General features: G+C 47.7%; 1 protein-coding gene across 2 annotated transcripts in view; it reads right to left on the bottom strand.

Annotated features, from left to right (window-relative positions):
* Positions 1 to 6458, bottom strand: part of LOC144487899 (X-ray repair cross-complementing protein 5-like) — a 39220-nt gene extending 32762 nt beyond the window's left edge. Inside the window, exons 1-3 of one of the 2 annotated variants that reach the window (XM_078205951.1) lie at positions 6333 to 6458; positions 1709 to 1818; positions 458 to 596 (exon numbers count right to left, since the gene is read on the bottom strand). In XM_078205951.1, coding sequence (XP_078062077.1) covers positions 458 to 596; positions 1709 to 1818; positions 6333 to 6402 — 319 coding nt within the window. In that variant the 5' untranslated portion in view covers positions 6403 to 6458. Of the gene's footprint in view, positions 1 to 457; positions 597 to 1708; positions 1819 to 6321 lie in introns of both variants that reach the window. The other variant, XM_078205952.1, reaches the window with a different exon arrangement.
* Between the last annotated feature and the right edge of the window lie 17402 nt (positions 6459 to 23860).

Here is a 23860-nt window from a genome sequence, read left to right as displayed (position 1 = left end):
GCAGGGTAAAGACATGGGGTTGCAGGGATAGGGCCTGGGATTGTTGTCAGTGTTGACTCGAATGGCCTCTTTCTGCACTGTAGGATTCGATGATGAGGAGGCCATTCAGTCCATCATGCCTGTTGCCTGCTCTTCATATCAGTGATCCAATGAGAAGACGGTGGGTAAATGTGAAAAGTGCAACCGAAAGGCACCAAATGCATTGATATAGCGCCTTTCCCAATCCCAGATGTCCCAAAACGCTTTACAGTCAATACTTCTGAAGTGTATTCCCAGTATTCCGGCCAATAGTTACTTCTCAATCAACATCACTGAATCAGATTGCCTGGTTATTGTCACTTTACTGCTCCCAGCTGCGTACCTACACCACAATTTGCACAGAGCAGAGTCCCAAGGGAGGGACATACCCCACACCGAGTTTAAACAGACTTGCTCCAGATCTGGGGGATAAACTTGCCTGGTGTGTCCAAGTCGTGGAGGACATAAACATGCTTGAAGTCAACAGAGTTCTTGTGCTTCTGAGTCCCGAAGAACGCGACAGCCAGAAGGTCACGGTCGCTGCTAATAATCTTACTGGTGTAAACCCTGTGGACACACTGCAAGTAGAGAGAGTCTAATCAGTCAGCAGCACTATCAACCGACCTTTGCGGAAGGATGTATTGGCCTTGGAGGGAGTACAGAGAAGGTTGACCAGGTTGATACCGGAGATGAGGGGGTGAGTTTATGAGGAGAGATTGGGTAGATTGGGCCTGTACCCGTTGGAGTTTAGAAGGCTGAGGGGAGATCTAATAGAGACATATAAGATAATGAAGGGGCTCGACAGGGTAGAGGCAGAGAGATTCTTTCCACTTAGAAAGGAAACAAGAACACAGCCTCAAAATAAGGGGGAGTCAGTTTAGGACAGAGTTGAGGAGGAACTTCTTCTCTCAGAGGGTAGGGAATCTCTGCCCATTGAAGCAGTGGAGGCTACCTTGTTAAATATGTTTAAAGTCACAGGTAGATAGATTTCTGATCAATAAGGGAATTAAGGGTTATGGGGAGCGGGCGGGTAAGTGGAACTAAACCATGATCAGATCGGCCATGATCTTATTGAATGGCGGGGCAGGCTCGAGGGGCTAGATGGCCTACTCCTGCTCCTATTTCTTATGTTCTTAAAACACTCAGCACACGCAGACACGGGGAGAACTCCACACAGACAGTGACCCAAGCCGGGAATCGAACCTGGGTCCCTGGCGCTGTGAAGCAGCAGTGCTAACCACTGTGCCACCGTGCCAACCACTGTGCCACCGTGCCAACCACTGTGCCACCGTGCCGTCCCTTTTGTACGGTAGATTTTCTTCGCAGTATTTTTGAAAAACATCAGGACAAATTTCAAAAACCTTTTTTGAGGTAAAAATGTGCCTTGAATGTTTTCAAGAAGAGGGACTGTGTGTGTGTGTCTCTCAGAGATGTGAGGGAGAGACAGACATCTGGTTTTATAGGACCATTAGAGTATCAGGCATAGGAACAGAAGGAGGCCATTCAGCCCATCGAGTCTGTTCCACCATTCAATGAGATCATGACTGATCTGATGTGATAATCCTCAACTCCACTTTCCCGCCTTATCCCCAAGACCCTCGATTCCCTGACTGATTAAAAATCTGTCTACCTCAGCCCTGAACATACTTAACGACTGTCACCTACAGCACTGTCACTGGTCTCCTCTTACCTGAATAGTCATGTCGAATGCTGAAGTGGCCTCACCATTCATTTCAAACATGGCCTCCGAGGCATCAATGAGGAAGACTAAGCTGTCCCTGCCTGCGTATCGAACGTCCTCTGAAACATAAATCAACACGTCACAACCTTAACTGATAGAAAAGAGCGGCCAGTGACAAAACTGAGTAATCGCAGCTTGTGCTCATTCTCCAACCACTACACGCTTCTTTGTATTAGGAGGGATTTATGGTGTTTGTAACATCTGGACATCTCTGTGAGTGGATGTAATACATTCTCTTTTGTAAAAAAAAATTGATAGCTGTGGCTCAACGACCTTCTAAACGACCTGCTAGAACTGCAGTGACATCACTCAGAGAAGGCCCCGGAAAGACTGCAGGGGTGGAGGGTGGGGGGGTGTCACTCTGGTTTGATTTGATTTATTGTCACATGGATTAGTATACAGTGAAAAGTATTGTTTCTTGCGCACATACCATTTATAGAGAAGGAAATGAGAGAGTGCAGAATGTAGTGTTACAATCATAGCTAGGGTGTAGAGAAAGATCAACTTAATGCGAGGTAGGTCCATTCAAAAGTCTGATGGTAGCAGGGGTGCACGGTGGCACAGTGGTTAGCACTACTGCTTCACAGCGCCAGGGACCCGGGTTCAATTCCAGCCTCCGGTCACTGTCTGTGTGGAGTTTGCCCGTTCTCCCCGTGGGTTTCCTCCGGGTGCTCCGGTTTCCTCCCACACTCCAATGATGTGCAGGTTAGGTTGATCGGCTATGCTAAATTGTCCCTTAGTGTCAGGGGGATTAGCAAGGTAAATATGTGGGGTTATGGGGATAGGGCCTGGGTGGGATAGTTGGCGGTGCAGACTCGATGGGCCAAATGGCCTCCTCCTGCACTGTAGGATTCTATGATTCTAAGAAACTGTTTTTGAGTCGGTTGGTACATGATCTCAGACTTTTGCATCTTTTTCCCGACGGAAGAACAAAGAACAAAGAACAAAGAACAGTACAGCACAGGAAACAGGCCCTTCGGCCCTCCAAGCCTGTGCCGCTCCTTGGTCCAACTAGACCAATCGTTTGTATCCCTCCATTCCCAGGCTGCTCATGTGACTATCCAGGTAAGTCTTAAACGATGTCAGCGTGCCTGCCTCCACCACCCTACTTGGCAGCACATTCCAGGCCCCCACCACCCTCTGTGTAAAAAACGTCCCTCTGATGTCTGAGTTATACCTCGCCCCTCTCAGCTTGAGCCCGTGACCCCTCGTGATCGTCACCTCCGACCTGGGAAAAAGCTTCCCACTGTTCACCCTATCTATACCCTTCATAATCTTGTATACCTCTATTAGATCTCCCCTCATTCTCCGTCTTTCCAAGGAGAACAACCCCAGTCTACCCAATCTCTCCTCATAGCTAAGACCCTCCATACCAGGCAACATCCTGGTAGGTGGAAGAGAGAATGTCCAGGGTGTGTGGGGTCCTTGATTGTGCTGGCTGCTTTGCCAAGGCAGCAGGAAGTGTAGACAGAGTCAATGGATGGGAGGCTGGTTTGTGTGATGGATTGGGCTACCTTCACGACCTTTTGTAGTTCCTTGCAGTCTTGGGCAGAGCAGGAGCCACACCAAGCTGTGATACAACCAGAAAGAATGCTTTCTATCTTGCATCTGTAAAAGTTGGTGAGAGTCGTGGCGGACATACGACTCTCACCAACTTCTACAGATGCATCATCGAAAGCATTCTTCCAGTTGTATTTCCTTAGTCTCCTCAGAAAATAGAGGCGTTGGTGGGTTTCTTAATGATAGCGTTTTACTCATCTCATAAAATCAAATAACTGGGGATGCTGGAAATCTGAAATAAAAATGGAAAATGCTGGAAAAATTCAGCAGGTCTGGCAGTGTCTGTGGAGAGAGAAAGGATTCAGATCTTTCTGAAGTTGTGGCTGAGTCACATGGGAGGAATACCTTCACGGTGCCACCTGTCATGAAGCTGGAAATGTGTTTGCAAAAATTGAATTAAGAAAGACTTGGAAGTACTGTGAACTGTCAGGGAGATAGTGTTCAACTTGAAGAGGACAAAGACGGGGCTGATGGAATGGACAAGTATCAGATTAAATGTAATGCTGAGAAACGCGAAATGATTCGGCACGATAGCACAGTGGTTAGCACTGCTGCTTCACAGCTCCAGGGACCTGGGTTCGATTCCCGGCTTGGGTCACGGTCTGTGTGGAGTTTGCACATTCTCCTCGTGTCTGCGTGGGTTTCCTCCGGGTGCTCCGGTTTCCTCCCACAGTCCAAAGATGTGCGGGTTAGGTTGATTGGCCATGCTAAAAATTGCCCTTAGTGTCCTGAGATGCGTAGGTTAGAGGGATTAGTGGGTAAATATGTAGGGATATGGGGGTAGGGCCTGGGTGGGATTGTGGTCGGTGCAGACTCGATGGGCCGAATAGCCTCTTTCTGATTCATTTTGGTAGGAAGAATGCATAGGACACAATATAAAATAAAACAAACAATTCTAAAGTGGGTGCTGGAGCAGAGAGACCTGGGTGTATATGTGCATAAATCACTGAAGGTGGCAGGACAAGTTGAGAAAGTGGATAAAAAGGCACATGGGATCTTGGACTTTATAAATAACAGCACAGAGTACAACAGCAAGGGAGTGAAAATGAATTTTTACAAAACACTGGTCCAGCATCAACTGGAGTATTGCGTCCAATTCTGGAGATTGCAATTTAGGAAAGATATGACGGTTTCAGAAAAGGTCCAGGTGGTTCCAGGGATGAGGGACTTCAGTTATGTGGATAGATTGGAGAAGTTGGAACTGTTTTCCTTGGAAAAGTTCAAAATCACGAGGAATCTGGACAGAGTCAAGAGGGAGAAACTGTTCCCATTGGTGGAAGGATCAAGAACCAGAGGACCAATGCACCTAACCAGCACATCTTTCCGGAGGAAACTGGAGCACCTGGAGGAAACCCACACAGACACGGGGAGAATGTGCAGACTCCGCATAGTCACCCAAGCCGAGAGTCAAACACGGATCCCTGGTGCTGTGAGGGAGTAGTGCTAACTACTGTGCCACCCTATATAACATCTGGGGGAAGCACTGGTGAGTACTGTTCTGTCACTCATTGAGGCTATGGTTTCAGGTCAGGGTTAGAATTATCAAAACGTGCGCAGTGTGTTGTACTTAAACATAATAAACAGGAACAGGAATGCTCCACCATTCATTAAGATCACGGCTGATTTGATTGTGGCCTTAACTCCACTTCCCTGCCTGTTTCCCTCTCCTATCAAAAACCCGTCTCATCAGCCTCGAATGTTCTTATTATCGAGAGGTGTACAGCATGTTAGAATCGTAGAATCCTACAGTGCAGAAGGAGGCCATTTGGCCCATCAGGTCAAGGGTCGGGTTCTGAAGACTGTGGAGGAACAGAGAGATCTTGGGGTCCATATCCACAGATCTCTGAAGGTTGCCTCTCAAGTGGATAGAGCTGTGAAGAAGGCCTACAGTGTGTTAGCTTTTATTAACAGGGGTTTAAGAGCCGTGGGGTTATGCTGCAACTGTACAGGACCTTGGTGAGACCACATTTGGAATATTGTGTGCAGTTCTGGTCACCTCACTATAAGAAGGATGTGGAAGCGCTGGAAAGTGTGCAAAGGAGATTTACCAGGAAGCTGCCTGGTTTGGAGGGTAGGTCTTATGAGGAAAGGTTGAGGGAGCTAGGGCTGTTCTCTCTGGAGTGGAGGAGGTTGAGGGGAGACTTAATAGAGGTTTATAAAATGATGAAGGGGATAGATAGAGTGAACGTTCAAAGACTATTTCCTCGGGTGGATGGAGCTATTACAAGGGGGCATAAATATAGGGTTCATGGTGGGAGATATAGGAAGGATGTCCGAGGTAGGTTCTTTACTCAGAGAGTGGTTGGGGTGTGGAATGGCCTGCAGTGAGAGTGGAGTCAGACACTTTAGGAACATTTAAGCGGTTATTGGATAGACACATGGAGCACACCAGGATGATAGGGAGTGGGATAGCTTGATCTTGGTTTCAGATAAAGCTCGGCACAACATCGTGGGCCGAAGGGCCTGTTCTGTGCTGTACTGTTCTATGTTAGAACATAAGAAATAGGAGCAGGAGTAGGCCATCTAGCCCCTCGAGCCTGCCCCGCCATTCAATAAGATCATGGCTGATCTGACGTGGATCAGTACCACTTACCCGCCTGATCCCCATAACCCTTAATTCCCTTACCGATCAGGAACCCATCCATCCGCGCTTTAAACATATTCAGCGAGGTAGCCTCCACCACCTCAGTGGGCAGAGAATTCCTTGTTCTATCAAGTCTGCTCTGACCACAATCCCACCAGGCCCTATCCCCATGCAATTACCTTAGCTAGCCCCCCTGACACTGAGGTGCAATTGAGCATGGACAATACATCTAACTCGCACATCTTTGGACTGTGGGAGGAAACCAGAGGACCCAGAGGAAACCCACACAGACACGGGGGGAATGTGCAAACTCTACACAGACAGTGACCAAAGCCGGGAATTGAACCCGGGTCCCTGGCGCTGTGAGGCAGCAGTGCTAACCACTGTGCCACCGTGCCGTTGTAAACCGAGGGTTCACATTTGACCTACCTTCGTTTTCCTCTGCCTCCTCTGGATCCTCCTCATCTTCATTCCGAAAGTGTGACTGCCAATCCGCCATATCGGCTGTGGAGGAAGTGCCAACTCCCCTGTCAGGTAGAAGTACAAGGGACAACATTAACCAAAGGAGACATTCCTGGATCATGGGATTAGCCCAGAGAAGTGACAGAGACAAGGTGGCAGAATAATTCAGTCACTTTGGACTGAAACAGATTTAAAAACAAAACAGTGCCTTGATTGGTTTCACTTCTTCAAGGGCATACAGCTCTCTCAATCGGAGCTAGTGTAGACCATTCGGCCCCTCAAGCCTGTCCTGCCATTCAATAAGATCATGACTAATCATCTACCTCAACTCCACCTCCCTGCATTATCCCCATCTCCTTTGGCACCCAAAGTTCTATTGATTTCTGCCTGGACTATGCTCATCGAGTGAGCATCCACAGTCCACAGTGGGGTGGAGCGTTCCAAAGGGAGATGTACAGCTCCCAGCCTCATCCAGTGCTGGCCTCACTGTGGCTGATTAATTTTCTCCAGGCAAAGGGTATTAACAGATTCAAGGTAGGTGACCCAGATCAGTCATGAATTAGCTGAATGATGGAACAGACTCGAGGGACCGAATGGCTCCTCCTCGGTGGAAAGTGAGACTTGGTGTTGGGAAATGTGCCCAATATAAGTCTCTTTTAAATTACACATCTGGATTTTAAATGTTTGGAATGATATACAACAGAGAAGAGCAATGGGAGAAGAAATATAAGTTAGTATTAAAGCAGCAGTTATTGAAATGTGTTCCCCTGGAGGGAGCTGTCCCTTTAAGAGGAGAATATGGCGCTTTAAGAGTGCAGTAAGAAGTCTCACAACACCAGGTTAAAGTCCAACAGGTTTATTTGGTAGCAAAAGCCACTAGCTTTCGGAGCGCTGCTCCTTCATCAGGTGAGTGGGAGTTCTGTTCACAAACAGGGCATATAAAGGCACAAACTCAATTTACAAAATAATGGTTGGAATGCGAGTCTTTACAGGTAATCAAGTCTCAAAGATACAGACAATGTGAGTGGAGAGAGGGTTAAGCACAGGTTAAAGAGATGTGTATTGTCTCCAGACAGGACAGTTAGTGAGATTTTGCAAGCCCAGGCAAGTCGTGGATTACAGATAGTGTGACATGAACCCAAGATCCCGGTTGAGGCCGTCCTCATGTGTGCGGAACTTGGCTATCAGTCTCTGCTCAGAGACTCTGCGCTGTCGCATGTCGTGAAGGCTGCCTTGGAGAACGCTTACCCGGAAATCAGAGGCCGAATGCCCGTGACTGCTGAAGTGTTCCCCAACAGGAAGAGAACACTCTTGCCTGATGATTGTTGAGCGGTGTTCATTCATCCGTTGTCGTAGCGTCTGCATGGTCTCCCCAGTGTACCATGCCTCGGGACATCCTTTCCTGCAGTGTATCAGGAAGACAACGTTGGCTGAGTTGCAAGAGTATGTACCGTGTACCTGGTGGATGGTGCTCTCACGTGAGATGATGGCATTCATGTCGATGATCCGGCACGTCTTGCAGAGGTTGCTGTGGCAGGGTTGTGTGGTGTCGTGGTCACTGTTCTCCTGAAGGCTGGGTAGTTTGCTGCGGACAATGGTCTGTTTGTGGTTGTGCGGTTGTTTGAAGGCAAGAAGTAGGGGTGTGGGGATGGCCTTGGTGAGATGTTTGTCTTCATCAATGACATGTTGAAGGCTCTGAAGAAGATGTCATAGCTTCTCCGCTCCGGGGAAGTACTGGACGATGAAGGGTACTTTGTCTGCCGTGTCCCGTGTTTGTCTTCTGAGGAGGTTGGTGCGATTTTTCACTGTGGCGCGTTGGAACTATCGATCGATGAGTCAAGCGCCATATCCTGTTCTTATGAGGGCATCTTTCAGCGTCTGGAGGTGTCTGTTGCGATCCTCCTCATCTGAGCAGATCCTGTGTATACGGAGGGCTTGTCCATAGGGGATGGCTTCGTTAACGTGTTTAGGGTGGAAGCTGGAGAAGTGGAGCATCGTGAGGTTATCTGTGGCCTTGCGGTACAGTGAAGTGCTGAGGTGACCGTCCTTGATGGAGATGCGTATGTCCAAGAATGCAACCGATTCTGGAGAGTAGTCTATGGTGAGTTTGATGGTGGGATGGAACTTGTTGATGTCATCATATAGTTGTTTCAGTGATTGTTCACCATGAGTCTAAAGGAAGAAAATGTCATCGATGTATCTAGTGTAAAGCATCAGTTGAAGGTCCTGTGCAGTGAAGAGGTCCACTTCACCAGGCAAGAGTGTTCTCTTCCTGTTGGGGAACACTTCAGCGGTCACGGGCATTCAGCCTCTGATCTTCGGGTAAGCGCTCTCCAAGATGGCCTTCACGACAACGCAGAGTCGCTGAGCAGAGAGTGATAGCCACGTTCCACACACATGAGGACGACCTCAACCGGGATCCTGGGTTCATGTCACACTACCTGTAACCCCCATGACTTGCAAAATCTCACTAACTGTCCTGTCTGGAGACAATACACATCTCTTTAACCTGTGCTTAACGCTCTCTCCACTCACAATGTCTGTACCTTTAAGATTACCTGTAAAGACTCACATTCCAACCATTATTCTGTAAATTGAGCTTGAGTCTTTATATGCCCTGTTTGTGAGGAGATCTCCCACTCACCTGACGAAGGAGCAGCGCTCCGAAAGCTAGTGGCGTTTGCTACCAAATAAACCTGTTGGACTTTAAACTGGTGTTGTTAGACTCCTTACTGTGTTTACCCCAGTCCAACGCCGACATCTCCACATCATCAATAACCAGGGCATAGATTTAAGTTAAGGGGCAGGTTGTTTAAAAGAGATGTGAGGAAAAGCTTTTTCACCCAGAGGCTGGTGGGAATTTAGAGCTGACTGCCTGAAAGGGTGGTAAAGGCAGGAACCCTCAGAAGAAGCATTTAGATGAGCACACGAAACACCATAGAATGCAAGGCTACAAATCAAGTGCTGGAAAATAGGATTAGAATAGATAAGTGTTTGATGGCCAGCGTGGAAACAATGAGCCAAAGGGCCTATTTCTGTGCAGTAAAACTCTATGTCTCTATGACTGTATGTATGTAAAGTGATCACTGAGTGTGTGGGTGAGGGCACTCAAGGTGGTGCAGGGTGGTGAGAGGGGTGAGGGGGGGGGGGCTGCTTTACAATGGTCTTCAGAACTGGGCTAATGTCTCTGTGAATGCCACCTTAGCATCCACTACCTCCATTTCTGTCTCAGGCAGATGGATATCCCGCGGAGGGGCACTACAGGGATGGAGAGAAAATACTCAACTCCCAATTCTCGCCTGCACGATGAATTTCCGGCCCAATGTTCCAGATCAGGAGCCTTCCATAAATTCATTTAAAACAGGGAAGCTGGATAAACCACCTGAGAGAGAAAGGGTACGTTGAGAAGCGGAGAGGAAGCAGAGTGGGCAGTAACTTGTGTGGAACTTACAAACTAGCACAACCTCGTTTGGCTGAATGGCTGTAGACTTCATGTTACAGTTCACTCAGAGAGTCCGAGTTGCCTTGGTAACCTGCACTTTTCCATGCGTGTTGTAGTCTGGAGCTATGGTCAGTGACGGTCGAGGCTCCAACATTCTTTCCATCACATGTCTGACCAGGAATCTCTCCCACTCTCACCACCTGACATTGGCGTGCGTTTGGAAGGATTTTGCAGGCTGATTCTCAACCTGTTTGGCCGCATTATGAACTCACCTTCCTTGGACATCAAGTCCTGGGGTGGGACTCGAACCCGGAGCTTCTGGATCAGAGGCAGGGACACCAACCCACTGTGCCACAGGATCTCGTACATTTGATGTAATTCTATATATAGAACAAGAAGTTGTTGATGATGAACTGTTTTTAAGCACATACAGAACCAGGGAGGAAGGTGGAAGGAACAAATAGAAGTTGTATTGGAAAGAAGAGATTTTTTGGATATTCCTTAATGGCAGAAATCCGGAGAGTGAGCAGGGACAGAGACACTTGTGGGTTCATGTGCATCTTTCAAGGTGGCTGGACAGATTGAGAGCGGTTCGCAAAGCATCTTGGGCTTCATTATTCGAGGCACTGAGGACAAAAGTAGGGAAGTTATGCTGAACCTGTATAAAGCTTGGGTTAAGCACCAATTAGAAGACTGCACTGAGTTCTGGTCGCTTTAGGAAGGGTGTGAGGGTCCTTGTGACAGTGAAGAGGGAGATTTATCAGAATGGTGCCAGGGATGGGGAGGATTTTAGCTACAGGGTTAGGTTGGAGAAGTTGGGGTTGTTCTCGTTGGAGTGAAGGAGATTGAGAGGAGATTTGCCAAGGGTGTACAAGGTTTAGATCAAGTGGACAAAGAAAAGCTATTGCCGTTAGCTGAGGGTACAAGGACTGAAGGAGACAGAGATGAGGTTTCGGGCAAGGTGTGCAGGGAGTAAAATGAGGAACGGGGTGAAATCAGATATAATGAAAGATTTCAAAAGGAAATTGGATGGGCACTTGGGGGAAGATAAACTTGTGGGGAGACGGGGATAGAGCGGGGGAGTGGGACTGACTGGATTGTTCGACAGAGAGCTGGCACTAACTCAATGGTCCCTTTCTGTGTCGTGACGATTCTGATTCGCTCAGTTACACACATCTACCCTCAGGAACCTCTGGCTCAGGGAGCAGTAAATAAAATCAGCCAGCAGTCTCTAACTAACAGCGAGAGTGTGTGTTGGGTATGCACAGGGCCAGACTGCGATACCTCTCACAGTCAAATTGCCTGGCAATACATGCTGGGCCCGATTCTACCATCGCGTTGCGCCCGTTTTCGCCCGTTGCGAAAACTTGGTAAAGTCAGGCGTGAGGCAAGTAGCGCAAACCACGCCTGCCTTTGTGCCGGTTCCCCCTTTACCAAGGCCCGAAAATGGCCACGATTAGGACCGCCAGGGGAGGCATTATCCGGCCCAGGAGGGGTGTGGTGGGGAGGGGCATTCTATCACGTTTTTTTTACTGCGCATGCGCAGTTGGAAGCACTGATCGGAGTTGCAGGGTTTCAGGCGCATTGAGCCCCACCCACAGACTTCTACAGCGCAATTCGGAATCACTGATATTTTTGCAGGCAGAGTGTGTATGGAGGCGCCTGAGAATGGGTCTAAAAGTCAGATCTGAAACACTCCCAGTTTCAAGTCCCCCCCCGTCCAGCACTGAGAATCAAAATGGTAAAATAGGGCCCGCTGTCTGACCTCACTCATAAAAACCACACTTTCAGCAAGGAACCAATTGTTGCCAACACTTGTGACCGGAGCACAGGTCAGCACCTCTAAGAGGAGAGAAAGAGCATCGGTCTGTTGTCCTAAAATCTGTTTAATGTTTATTTATTAGTGTCACAAGCGTGCTTACATTAACACTGCAATGAAGTTACTGTGAAAATCCCCGAGTCACCACACTCTGGCACCCGTTCGGGTACACTGAGGGAGAATTTAGCACGGCCAATGCACCGAAGCAGCACGTCTTTCAGATGTGGGAGAAAACCAGAGCACCCGGAGGAAACCCACGCAGACACGGGGAGAACATGCAGACTCCACACAGACAGTCACCCAAGCCGAGAATCGAACTCGGGTCCCTGGCACTGTGAGGCAGCAGTGCTAACCACTGTGCTGCCGTGCCGCCTGATTGAATATCTCAGTGGGGAAGAATGGTGGGTCATCAATATCTTTAGAACATCTTCACCTCGCTTCTCCCTGACCCAAGACAGGGTTGGAATAACACTGTAAGGTGTATCTTTACACAACACCTTTCATAACATCAGGACACCCACCATCAGCAACGTACCTTTGAAGTGTAGCCACTATTATAATGTAGGGAAGACAGTCACTCATTTGGGCATGGCAAGATCCCACAAAACAGCCAGCAGATGACCAGGTTTTAGCGATGTTGGTTCAGGGCTTGGCTGGAAGTCCCCCGGATGACTCTTCCAAAGAGAATGCCACCTGAGAGGGCAGATACATGGCCTCCCTTTACTGTCTCGTCCAAGATGCAGCAGCTCCAATCTCGCCTTTTGCACCCAAGCCTCTGGAGTGGGACTGAAACCACAGCCGACCGAAATGGAGTTAAGAGTGTGAGCCCCCTGAAGCACCCCCAAATCGAGTGAGTGAGATTGCCCCTCCATTCCCCCCAGTCAGTACTCTGGGTATTTGAAACGGGGAAAGTTTCCCATTTCCCCAGCACCAATAATTGCAAGCTTACTGAGTGTTAATCACCACAGTTAGCAACTGCACTCAAAACTATCTGGAGCAGAATGAACAAATGGAAACAGGATTTAACGCAACAAAATGCACATTCTTAATTACACTGCAAAGGATTCCAGGAAATGGTACATGTGTTTATTGAGAATGAAAGACAAGCTGCACTGAAGCTGCCATTCAAATAAGATTAACACACTCCCAACCTCAGCGTACCGAAGGGCGGCATGGTGGCACAGTGGTTAGCACTGCTGCCTCATAGTTCCAGAGACCCGGGTTCAATTCTGGCCTTGGGACACTGTCTGTGTGGAGTTTGCACGTTCTCCCCATGTCGGCATGGGTTTCCTCCGGATGCTCCGGTTTCCTCCCACACTCCAAAGAAGTGCAAGTAAGGTGGATTAAGCATGCTAAATTGACCCTTAGTGTCAGGGGGATTAGCTAGGGTAAATGCATGGGGTTACGGGGATAGGGCTTGGGTGGGATTGTTGTCAGTGAAGACTCGATGGGATGAATGGCCGCCTTCTGCACTGTAGGGATTCTATGATTCAAAGTGGGTTAGAGAGAGATTATATCAGAAATGGAGAGTTAAGTGAGCAAATATGTTAACAGTTAAAAGGTCCTCTTTCTTTCTTCAGTTCCGCTGAAGCATTTTACTGTCAGGATTGTATCTCCCCCCAGCTCCTGGCCTTGCAATTCCATCCTCAAACTAGCCTTGTCCGCCTCTGCCATCTCCTGGTATTCAGTTGCATTGCCGCCCGCAGTCTCACTCTCGGCTCAACATAACTCCTGATTACTGAGGACCTCAGGCCGTCCCTACCAACCTCACAGCCAGGGAAGGCATGGTCACTGTTCTGAAACAGGGAGGAACGTGTCATGTGCACAGCAAGCTCCCATAAATGGCAATGAGATAAACGAACCAACAATCTGTGACGCTGGTGGCGGGATAAGCGATGATCCATACCATCACTAATAGGATCTTTAAAATTATGAAAAGTTTTTGATAGTGGGAGAATGTTTCCTCTTGTTTATTTATTTAAGGAAGGATGTAAATGCATTGGAAACAGTTCGGAGAATGTTTACTGGACTAATACCAGGAATGGGTGGGTGGTGTTTTGAGCAAGGTTTGGAGAGGTGAACCTTGTATCCGCTGGAGTTTCGAAGAATAAGAGGCGACTTGATTGAAACAGATAAGATCCTGAGGGGGTGTTGACAGGGTGGATGTGGAGAGGATGTTTCCTCTTGTGGGAGAACGTAGAACTAGAGACTCACTGTTAAAAAGTAAGTGGTCACCCGTTTAAAATGGAGAAAAGGTGAAACATTTTCTCTCTGGGGGTTCAGTGTCTTTGGAAGTCTCTCTTGAAATGGTGGTGGAAGCAGAGTTTTTGAATTAATGCTATTTTAAACCCCTAAGCTAATCCCAATTGCCCACGTTTATTAATGACAAATAACAGTGGACCCAACACCGATCCCTGAGGCACACCGCTGGTCACAGGTCTCCAGTTTGAAAAACAACCCTCGACAACCACCCTCTCGCTTCTGTCATCAAGCCAATTTTGTATCCATTTAGCTACCTCACCCTGGATCCCGTGAGATTTAACCTTATGCAACAACCTACCGTGCGATACCTTGTCAAAGGCCTTGCTAAAGTCCATGTAGACTACATCAACTGCACTGCCCTCATCGACCTTCCTGGTTACCCCTTCAAAAACACTCAATCAAATCTGTGAGACATGATTTTCCACTCACAAAGCCATGCTGACTGTCCCTAATCAGTCCTTGCCTCTCTTAAATAATTTAGCAGTAAAATTGGACCCTTCGTTTGACTGAATCTCCCTGGGAAATCCATAACGGGTAAAGAAAGCAAGCAAATCCCCCACAACCTTTTTTGCCTTGACATTCCATAATGGAATTGCGTCTGGAAACCTGGTAGACACATTCATTACGGTTAAAAAAATACTGGTTCCCACTTCTGGTTTTAGAGAGGGGACCTAAACAATCAATGATAACCCGTGTAAAAGGTTCTTCAAATGCGAGAAGTGGCATCAAAGGTGCTGGTTTTATCACTGCCTGTGGTTTTCCTACCATCTGATACGTATGACAGGTACGGCAAGATTCAATCACATCTTTATGTAGTCCAGACCAATAGAAATGCTTCTGTATCTTAGCCTGAGTCTTCCTCACCCCTAGATGACCTCCTACGGATAACTCTTGTGCTACCCGCAATACTTCCTGTCTGTATTCTACCAGCAACACAATCTGGTGAACTTCTGCCTATTTCTCATCTGCACTAACTTGCCAAGGTCTCTATTTTCACCTTAAGATTTTACTATTAAGGTAATAGCATTCTAGAATACACTCTGATTCCTTTTCCGAGTCGGCTTTATGAGCCTCATTTTTATCACCTCATTTTTTTGTTATAACTCCATTAATCTTTTAGAGCTAGACACCTCTGCCTGATCCTCTACCTGCTTAGGTCTTTCCTTTACCATCTCATCAGAGTGTCAGCTAGCTGGACCTCAATTCCTTCATCTTCCTCTTTTGTTCTCCCACTCCAGTTTTAACTAATGGCTGTGGGATCTTGTCACCACACGATCTGGAAAAATTCCAGGGTATTTTTCTTTTAACTCCTCAGTTCCCTGGTTTTCTTTTGGCTTTTCCACTACAATGAGCATCAGTCCCTCCTGTGAACCAGCGATATCATTTCCAAGGATAAACTGTATTCCTGGAATAGCCAAGTTTTCCATCACTCCCACTATCACTTACCCAGTCTTGATTGGACTTTCTAGCCTTATCTTACACAGGGGACATACTCCTCTCTCCATTTATTCCACAGATTACCACTCTCTCGGGCAATATTTCAGGAGTGCAAATATTTTCATCTCTTACTATTGGAGACAGACTAGCTCCCATATCTCTCAATATTTTAACTTCTTTACCTGAGGGAGAATTTAGCACGGCCAATGCACCCTAACTAGTACATCTTTTGGACTGTGAGAGGAAACCAGAGCACCCGGAGGAAACCCACACAGTCACGGGGAGAACGTGCAGACTCCACACAGATAGTGACCCAAGCTGGGAATTGAACCCGGGTCCCTGGCACTGTGAGGTGGCAGGGCTAACCACTGTGCCACCTCGCTGCCCCTAGATACTAATACCTTTACAAAAATGGTGTCCTGCATTCTTTCCATTGCAAGTGTACACATGTCACTGACACCATCTTGGGAGTTTAAGAGGCCTCGTAAAGGCTGAATAATGGGCAGCACAGAGATCAGTTTTAACCACCCTCCCCAGAGCCACCCCACTCGTGTTTATAGTTTAACAACACAACACGTGGTGCATTCAGCAACTGCACCAGGAGCAGAACCCAATTGGTCATTTCACAATGTATCAAAGTGCAGTTTTGGGAAGAGAAATGATTACCGTAAGTTTCCGCCGACAGCCTCGATAGCACGACTCAGCTTGAAGGCACTGACTCCTGTAAAAGGATTTAATTCTTCAGTCAATCATACAGCCTAATGTTTAGCAGGAGCAGTAACTGAACCATGGTGAGGTGTGTATCCGCAGTTGTCAGGGTCAAGTTCATGGATTTGGAGTGCGCCATCCGGGGCACGAAATTACGACAGCGCTCACACAGAACGCTGGCCACACCTCATGGAGTTCAGTTCCAGGCACCCTCCCACAGACAGAACACCAGGTTATGGCGTTAGTCCAGGGCAATTCCCCAGGATGATACAGACCATGAGGGGATTGACTTTTGAAATTTGGCTTATTTTTGGGGGCGGCACAGTGGCACAGTGGTTAGCACTGCTACCTCACAGCACCCGGGACCCGGGTTCGATTCCCGGCTTGGGCCACTGTCTGTGTGGAGTTTGCACATTCTCCCCGTGTCTGTGTGTGTTTCGTCTGGGTGCTCCGGTTTCCTCCCACAGACCGAAAGACATGCTGGTTAGGGTGCATTGGCCGTGCTAAATTCTCCCTCAGTGTACCCGAACAGGCACCGGAGTGTGGCGACTAGGGGATTTTCACAGTAACTCCATTGCAGTATTAATGTAAGCCTACTTGTGACAATAATAAAGGATTGGAGGGAGCCCTTTTCAACCCTGACACTGGGGCTTATTTGGGGCCTTTGTACCAACACATCACAACAAAATAAATCACACAAGGTTGTGCTTTTTTTTTCATTAATTTGTGGGACCCGGGTGTCACTGGCTGCCAGCATTTATTGCCCGTCCCCAGCTGCGGCTCTGGAGTCACATGTAGGCCAGACCGGGTAAGGGCGACAGATTTCCTTCCCTAAAGGGACATTAGTGAACCAGATGGGTTTTTCCAACAATTGGCGAGTTACAAGGAGAGGCTGGATCGACTGGGACTTTCTCCTCTGGAGCGTAGGTGACTTAGGTGTGATCTTATAGAGGTCTATAAAATAATGAGGGGCACAGATCAGCTAGATAGTCAATATCTTTTCCCAAAGGTAGGGGGGTCTAAAACTATAGGGCATAGGTTTAAGCAGTGGTTCCCAAAGGGTGTGGCGAGAGAGGATGGCAAGAGTGGTGGGAAGATTCAAGGACAATCAAAGAAACAGTTAAACATGGTTTAAACAAGCATTGTTTTATACTTTCTGGATGTCCCATGATCATATTATAAAGTAGTTGTGTTCTATGTTATGAATCAAGCACTGCTCGGAGTTGTTTTTTTTTTGTTTTTGGATGTATTTCTTATCAATAACAAATTCTGTGTGGCGCGAGCAAATTTTTATTCCGAAAATGCGGCCCAGTGAAAAACGTTTGGGAACCACTGGTTTAAGGTGAGAGGGGAGAGATACAAAAGTGTCCAGAGGGGCAATTTTTTCACAGAGGGTGGTGAGTGTCTGGAACAAGCTGCCAGAGATAGTAGTAGATGTGGGTACAATTTTGTCTTTTAATAAGCATTTAGACAGTTACATGGGTAAGATGGGTATCGAGGGATATGGGCCAAATGCAAGCAATTGGGACTAGAGTCATAGAGGTTTACAGCATGGAAACAGGCCCTTCGGCCCAATTTGTCCATGCTGCCCTTTTTTTAAAAAAAACCCAAAGCTAATCCCAATTGCCTGCATTTGGCCCATATCCCTCTATACCCATCGTACCTATAAAGAACAAAGAACAATACAGCACAGGAACAGGCCCTTCGGCCCTCCAAGCCCGCGCCGCTCCCCGGTCCAGGATTGAATCCTGAATCCAGGATCCCCGCCCAATTTTCCAGCCTATCTACATACCAATATCCTATCCACCGAGCTGTCCCTCACAGCTACGATGCTTTGTTCATTACAACCTATTAACTCACCCCCACCCCCCTATTCCAGACCATGTGATCCCCAGGGAGAGGCGAAAACCCAGAGTGAAAAACCCCAGGGCCAATATGGGGAAAAAAAAAATCTGGGAAATTCCTCTCCGACCCCCTGAGGCGATCGAAACGAGTCCAGGAGATCACAATGGCCCTGATCGGAAAATGCTTCCCAACCCTAGTCATTTCCACTTCCATGAACACCATATGAATTCCCTGCCCCCGAGACAGGTTCCCAACTATCCGCAGTCTCGCTCTGTACTGGCACCAGCAAGATGATCAGAGAATGAAGCCTTGAAACGAGAAACAAGGAACAATTAGCCCGCGCCGCTCCCTGGTCCAAACTAGACCACTCTTTTGTATCCCTCCATTCCCACTCCGGTCATATAGCTGTCTAGATAAGTCTTAAACGTTCCCAGTGTGTCCGCCTCCACCACCTTGCCCGGCAACACATTCCAGGCCCCCACGACCCTCTGTGTGAAATATGTCCTTCTGATATCTGTGTTAAACCTCCCCCCCTTCAAAGAACAAAGAACAAAGAACAGTACAGCACAGGAAACAGGCCTTCGGCCCTCCAAGCCTGTGCCGCTCCTTGGTCCAACTAGACCAATCGTTTGTATCCCTCCATTCCCAGGCTGCTCATGTGACTATCCAGGTAAGTCTTAAACGGTGTCAGCGTGCCTGCCTCCACCACCCTACTTGGCAGCGCATTCCAGGCCCCCACCACCCTCTGTGTAAAAAACGTCCCTCTGATGTCTGAGTTATACTTCGCCCCTCTCAGCTTGAGCCCGTGACCCCTCGTGATCGTCACCTCCGACCTGGGAAAAAGCTTCCCACTGTTCACCCTATCTATACCCTTCATAATCTTGTATACCTCTATTAGATCTCCCCTCATTCTCCGTCTTTCCAAGGAGAACAACCCCAGTCTACCCAATCTCTCCTCATAGCTAAGACCCTCCATACCAGGCAACATCCTGGTAAACCTTCTCTGCACTCTCTCCAATGCCTCCACGTCCTTCTGGTAGTGCGGCGACCAGAACTGGACGCAGTACTCCAAATGCGGCCTAACCAGCGTTCTATACAGCTGCATCATCAGACTCCAGCTTTTATACTCTATACCCCGTCCTATAAAGGCAAGCATACCATATGCCTTCTTCACCACCTTCTCCACCTGTGTTGCCACCTTCAAGGATTTGTGGACTTGCACACCTAGGTCCCTCTGTGTTTCTATACTCCTGATGACTCTGCCATTTATTGCATAACTCCTCCCTACATTATTTCTTCCAAAATGCATCACTTCGCATTTATCCGGATTAAATTCCATCTGCCACCTCTCCGCCCAATTTTCCAGCCTATCTATATCCTGCTGTATTGCCCGACAATGCTCTTCGCTATCCGCAATTCCAGCCATCTTTGTGTCATCCGCAAACTTACTGATTACACCAGTTACACCTTCTTCCAAATCATTTATATATATCACAAATAGCAGAGGTCCCAGTACAGAGCCCTGCGGAACACCACTGGTCACAGACCTCCAGCCGGAAAAAGACCCTTCGACCACTACCCTCTGTCTCCTATGGCCAAGCCAGTTCTCCACCCATCGAGCCACTTCTCCTTGTATCCCATGAGCCTTAACCTTCTTAACCAACCTGCCATGTGGGACTTTGTCAAATGCCTTACTGAAATCCATATAGACGACATCCACGGCCCTTCCTTCATCAACCGTTTTTGTCACTTCCTCAAAAAACTCCACCAAATTTGTAAGGCACGACCTCCCTCTTACAAAACCATGCTGTCTGTCACTAATGAGATTGTTCCGTTCTAAATGCACATACATCCTGTCTCTAAGAATCCTCTCCAACAACTTCCCTACCACGGACGTCAAGCTCACCGGCCTATAATTTCCTGGGTTATCCCTGCTACCCTTCTTAAACAACGGGACCACATTCGCTATCCTCCAATCCTCAGGGACCTCACCCGTGTCCAAAGAAGCGACAAAGATTTCCGTCAGAGGCCCAGCAATTTCCTGTCTCGTCTCCCTGAGCAGTCGAGGATAGATGCCATCAGGCCCTGGGGCTTTGTCAGTTTTAATGTTCCCTAAAAAACCTAACACTTCCTCTCTCGTAATGGAGATTTTCTCTAACGGGTCAACACCTCCCTCCGAGACACTCCCGGTTAACACGCCCCTCTCCTTCGTGAATACCGATGCAAAGTATTCATTTAGGATCTCCCCTATTCCCTTGGGTTCTAAGCATAATTCCCCTCCTTTGTCCCTGAGAGGTCCGATTTTCTCCCTGACAACTCTTTTGTTCCTAACGTAAAATTTATGTAACTGTCCAAATGCTTTTTAAAAGATAAAATTGTACCTGCCACTACTACTACCTCTGGCAGCTCGTTCCAGACACTCACCACCCTCTGTGTGAAAAAATTGCCCCTCTGGGCACTTTTGTATCTCTCCCCTCTCACCTTAAACCTATGTCCTCTAGTTTTAGACTCCCCTACCTTTGGGAAAAGATATTGACTAACTAGCTGATCTGTGCCCCTCATTATTTTATAGACCTCTAATAAGATCACTCTCAGCCTCCTTCGCCCCAGAGAAAAAATTTCCAGTCTATCCAGCCTCTCCTTATAACTCAATCCATCAAGTCCCGGTAGCATCCTAGTCAATCTTTTCTGCACTCTTTCTAGTTTAATAATATCCTTTCTATAATAGGGTGACCAGAATTGCACACAGTATTCCAAGTGTGGCCCGGCATGGACAAGTTGGGCCGAAGGGCCTGTTTCCATGCTGTAAACCTCTATGACTCTAGTTTCATGGTCATCAGTAGATTCTTAATTCCAGACTTTTTTTATTGAACTTATCTTGATAGACACATTAACAAACGGGGAATAGAGGGATATAAGCGGTTGGTTAGATCGGTAAAAGTGATTGGCGAAGGCTTGGAGGGCTGAAGGGCCTGTTCCTTTGCTGTACTGTTCTTTGTTGTTCAGTCCGATAACACCATGGAGGGGTTACGAGAGGGGGTGATGAGGTAGACTTGGATGTCATCAGCATATTGTGGAGCCTGGCATCATGTCTTCAGATGGTGTCACTGAGGGGCACCAAGTAATGGACAAGACTGGAAAAGGGACATGGAGGCAAATCTAACAGTAACACTTGCATCACCAGCACCAGTGACCATTCCCAATGAGAGAGAATCTCAGCTGCTTCCCTTGACATTCAAATATTACCATTGCTGAATGCTCCATTATTATCACGAGGGGGTCACTAATGACTAGAAACCTAACTGGACCAGCCACGTTCTGCATCTACAAAAGCAGGTCAGTCGCTGTGGCGATGAACTCAGCTCCCGATTCCTCAAAGCCTGTCACCATTCAGGACTCAAAGCAAGCCGCTTGACTGACACTCCATTGACTGGATCCACTACAGTTTGCCTATCGCTGCAACAGGTCCACAGCAGACGCCATCTCCCTGGCCCTGCACTCAACCCTGAAACACCTAGATAACAAGGACACCTGTGTCAGACTCCTATTTATCGACTAAAGCTCAGCCTCCAACACCATTATTCCCACAAAACTCATCTCCAAACTCCGTGGTCTGGGCCTCAGCTTCTCCCTCTGTGACTGGATCCTGAACTTCCTACAGCCCACAATCAGTAAGGATAGGCAATAACACCTCCTCCACGATCATCCTCAACACCGGTGCCCCACTAGACTGTGTTCTCAGCCCCCTACTATACTCCTTATGCACCTATGACTGTGCGGCCAAATTCCTCTCCAACTCGATTTTCAAATTTGCTGATGAAACCACCATAGTGGGTCGGATCTCAAACAATGACGAGACAGAGTACAGGAATGAGATAGAGAATCTGGTGAACTGGTGCGGCAACAATAATCTCTCCCTCAAAGTCAACAAAACGAAGGAGGTTGTCATCGACTTCAGGAAGCATAAAGGAGAACATGCCCCTGTCTACATCAATGCGGATTTTTTAGGTGTCCAGATCACCAACAACCTGTCCTGGTCCCCCCATGCCGACACTATAGTTAAGAAAGCCCCACCAACGCCTCTACTTTCTCAGAAAACTAAGGAAATTTGGCATGTCAGCTACGACTCTCACCAACCTTTACAGATGCACCATAGAAAGCATTCTTTCTGGTTGTATCACAGCTTGGTATGGCTCCTGCTCTGTCCAAGACCGCAAGTAACTACAAAGGGTTGTGAATGTAGCCCAGTCCATCATGCAAACCAGCCTCCCATCCATTGACTCCGTCTACATTTCCCGCTGCCTTGGAAAAGCAGCCAGCATAATTAAGGACTCCACACGCCCCAGACATTCTCTCTTCCACCTTTCTCCTTCGGGAAAAAGATACAAAAGTCTGAGGTCACGTTCCAACCGACTCAAGAACAGCTTCTTCCCTGCTGCCATCAGACTTTTGAATGGACCTACCTTGCATTAAGTTGATCTTTCTCTACACCCTAGCTATGACTGTAACACTACATTCTGCACTTTCTCCTTTCCTTCTCTATGAACAGTATGCTTTGTCTGTATAGCGTGCAAAAAACAATACTTTTCACTGTATACTAATAATGTGACAATAATAAATTAAATCAAAATCAGCTAGGATAACAGCAGATACCCGGGAACATCACCACCTGCAAGTTCCCCTTCAAACCACACACCATCCAAACTTGCACTCTATCACCATTCCTTAACTGTCATTGGGTCAAACCCTGAAACTCCCTCCCTCACAGCACTTTAGGTGTACCTACATTACAGGGACTGCAGCGATTCAAGAAGGCAGCTCACCACCACCTTCTCAAGGGCAACTAGGGATGGGCAATAAATGCTAGTCTAGCCAGCGACACCCACATCCCATCAATAAATAAAAATGAATATGGTCGTTATTTTGTGCACAGATGTATCAGTGACCAATCAGTTTTATTTTGGAGTTGGCAGAGGGCGGACTGTTGGGTAGGACACTGAGAATATCACGCCTGACAATTAATTATGCGTTGTCAGAGAGCACGTCTGTATAAGTTTAAACACTGTGGTCCAAGCTCGGGGGCGGGGGCGGAATGGCCTCCCTCAGCACTGTAGGGATTCTACGACTCCATGAAAAGCAGTCCAGGTTTTTGTGTGTGCTGTTGTCCAAAGCTAAAACAGGGGCACATAAACCTGTGTCAATTACTGCCCATCTTATTTAACATCCTTGATGCTTAATAAATCTCCATTTTTCTACAATTTTTCCTTGCTGTTAACATCTTTGTCGCACTCAAAGTTCCTTACAGCAGTGGGTATGAATCATAGAAACCCTACAATGCAGAAGGAGGCCATTTGGCCCATTGAGTCAACCACAATCCCATCCAGGCCCTATCCCCATAACCCCATGTATTTACCCTAGCCAATCCCCCTGAACTAAGGGACAATTTAGCATGGCCAATCCACCTAACACGCAGACCTTTGGACTGTGGGAGGAAACCCATGCAGACATGGTGAGAATGTGCAAACTCCACACAGTAACCCTGGCTGGGAATTGAACCCGGGTCCCTGGCGCTGTGGGGCAGCAGTGCCAACCAGTGTGCCACTGGGTGACTGTGTTTGAATCATAGATCTCGATGCTGCCCTGAAACCAGACAATGGTCAGAATTGATGTTCCACTGGGGGAATGGCACCATTGACAATGCAGCATACCCCTTGGTATCGCCCTGCAGTGCCAGCCTAATGTGCCCAAACCCTGGAGCAGGGTTCTGTCAGCAGACTCCAGTCCCAAAGTGAGAGTGCGATAAATTAATACTGGCTGAGCCTGGAGAGAATCACCCCCTCCCTCAGATATGCCAGATAAATGCCACGATGGCATGGTGGTTGGCACTGCTGCCTCACAGCGCCAGGGACCCGAGTTCGATTCCCGGCTTGGGTCACTGTCTGTGTGGAGTTTGCACATTCTCCCCGTGTCTGCGTGGGCTTC

Source organism: Mustelus asterias, unplaced genomic scaffold, assembly GCF_964213995.1.
Source record: "Mustelus asterias unplaced genomic scaffold, sMusAst1.hap1.1 HAP1_SCAFFOLD_1111, whole genome shotgun sequence".
Lineage (NCBI taxonomy): Eukaryota > Metazoa > Chordata > Chondrichthyes > Carcharhiniformes > Triakidae > Mustelus > Mustelus asterias.
Note: the sequence above shows the minus strand (reverse complement) of the source record. Positions and strands in the feature narration are given on the sequence as shown.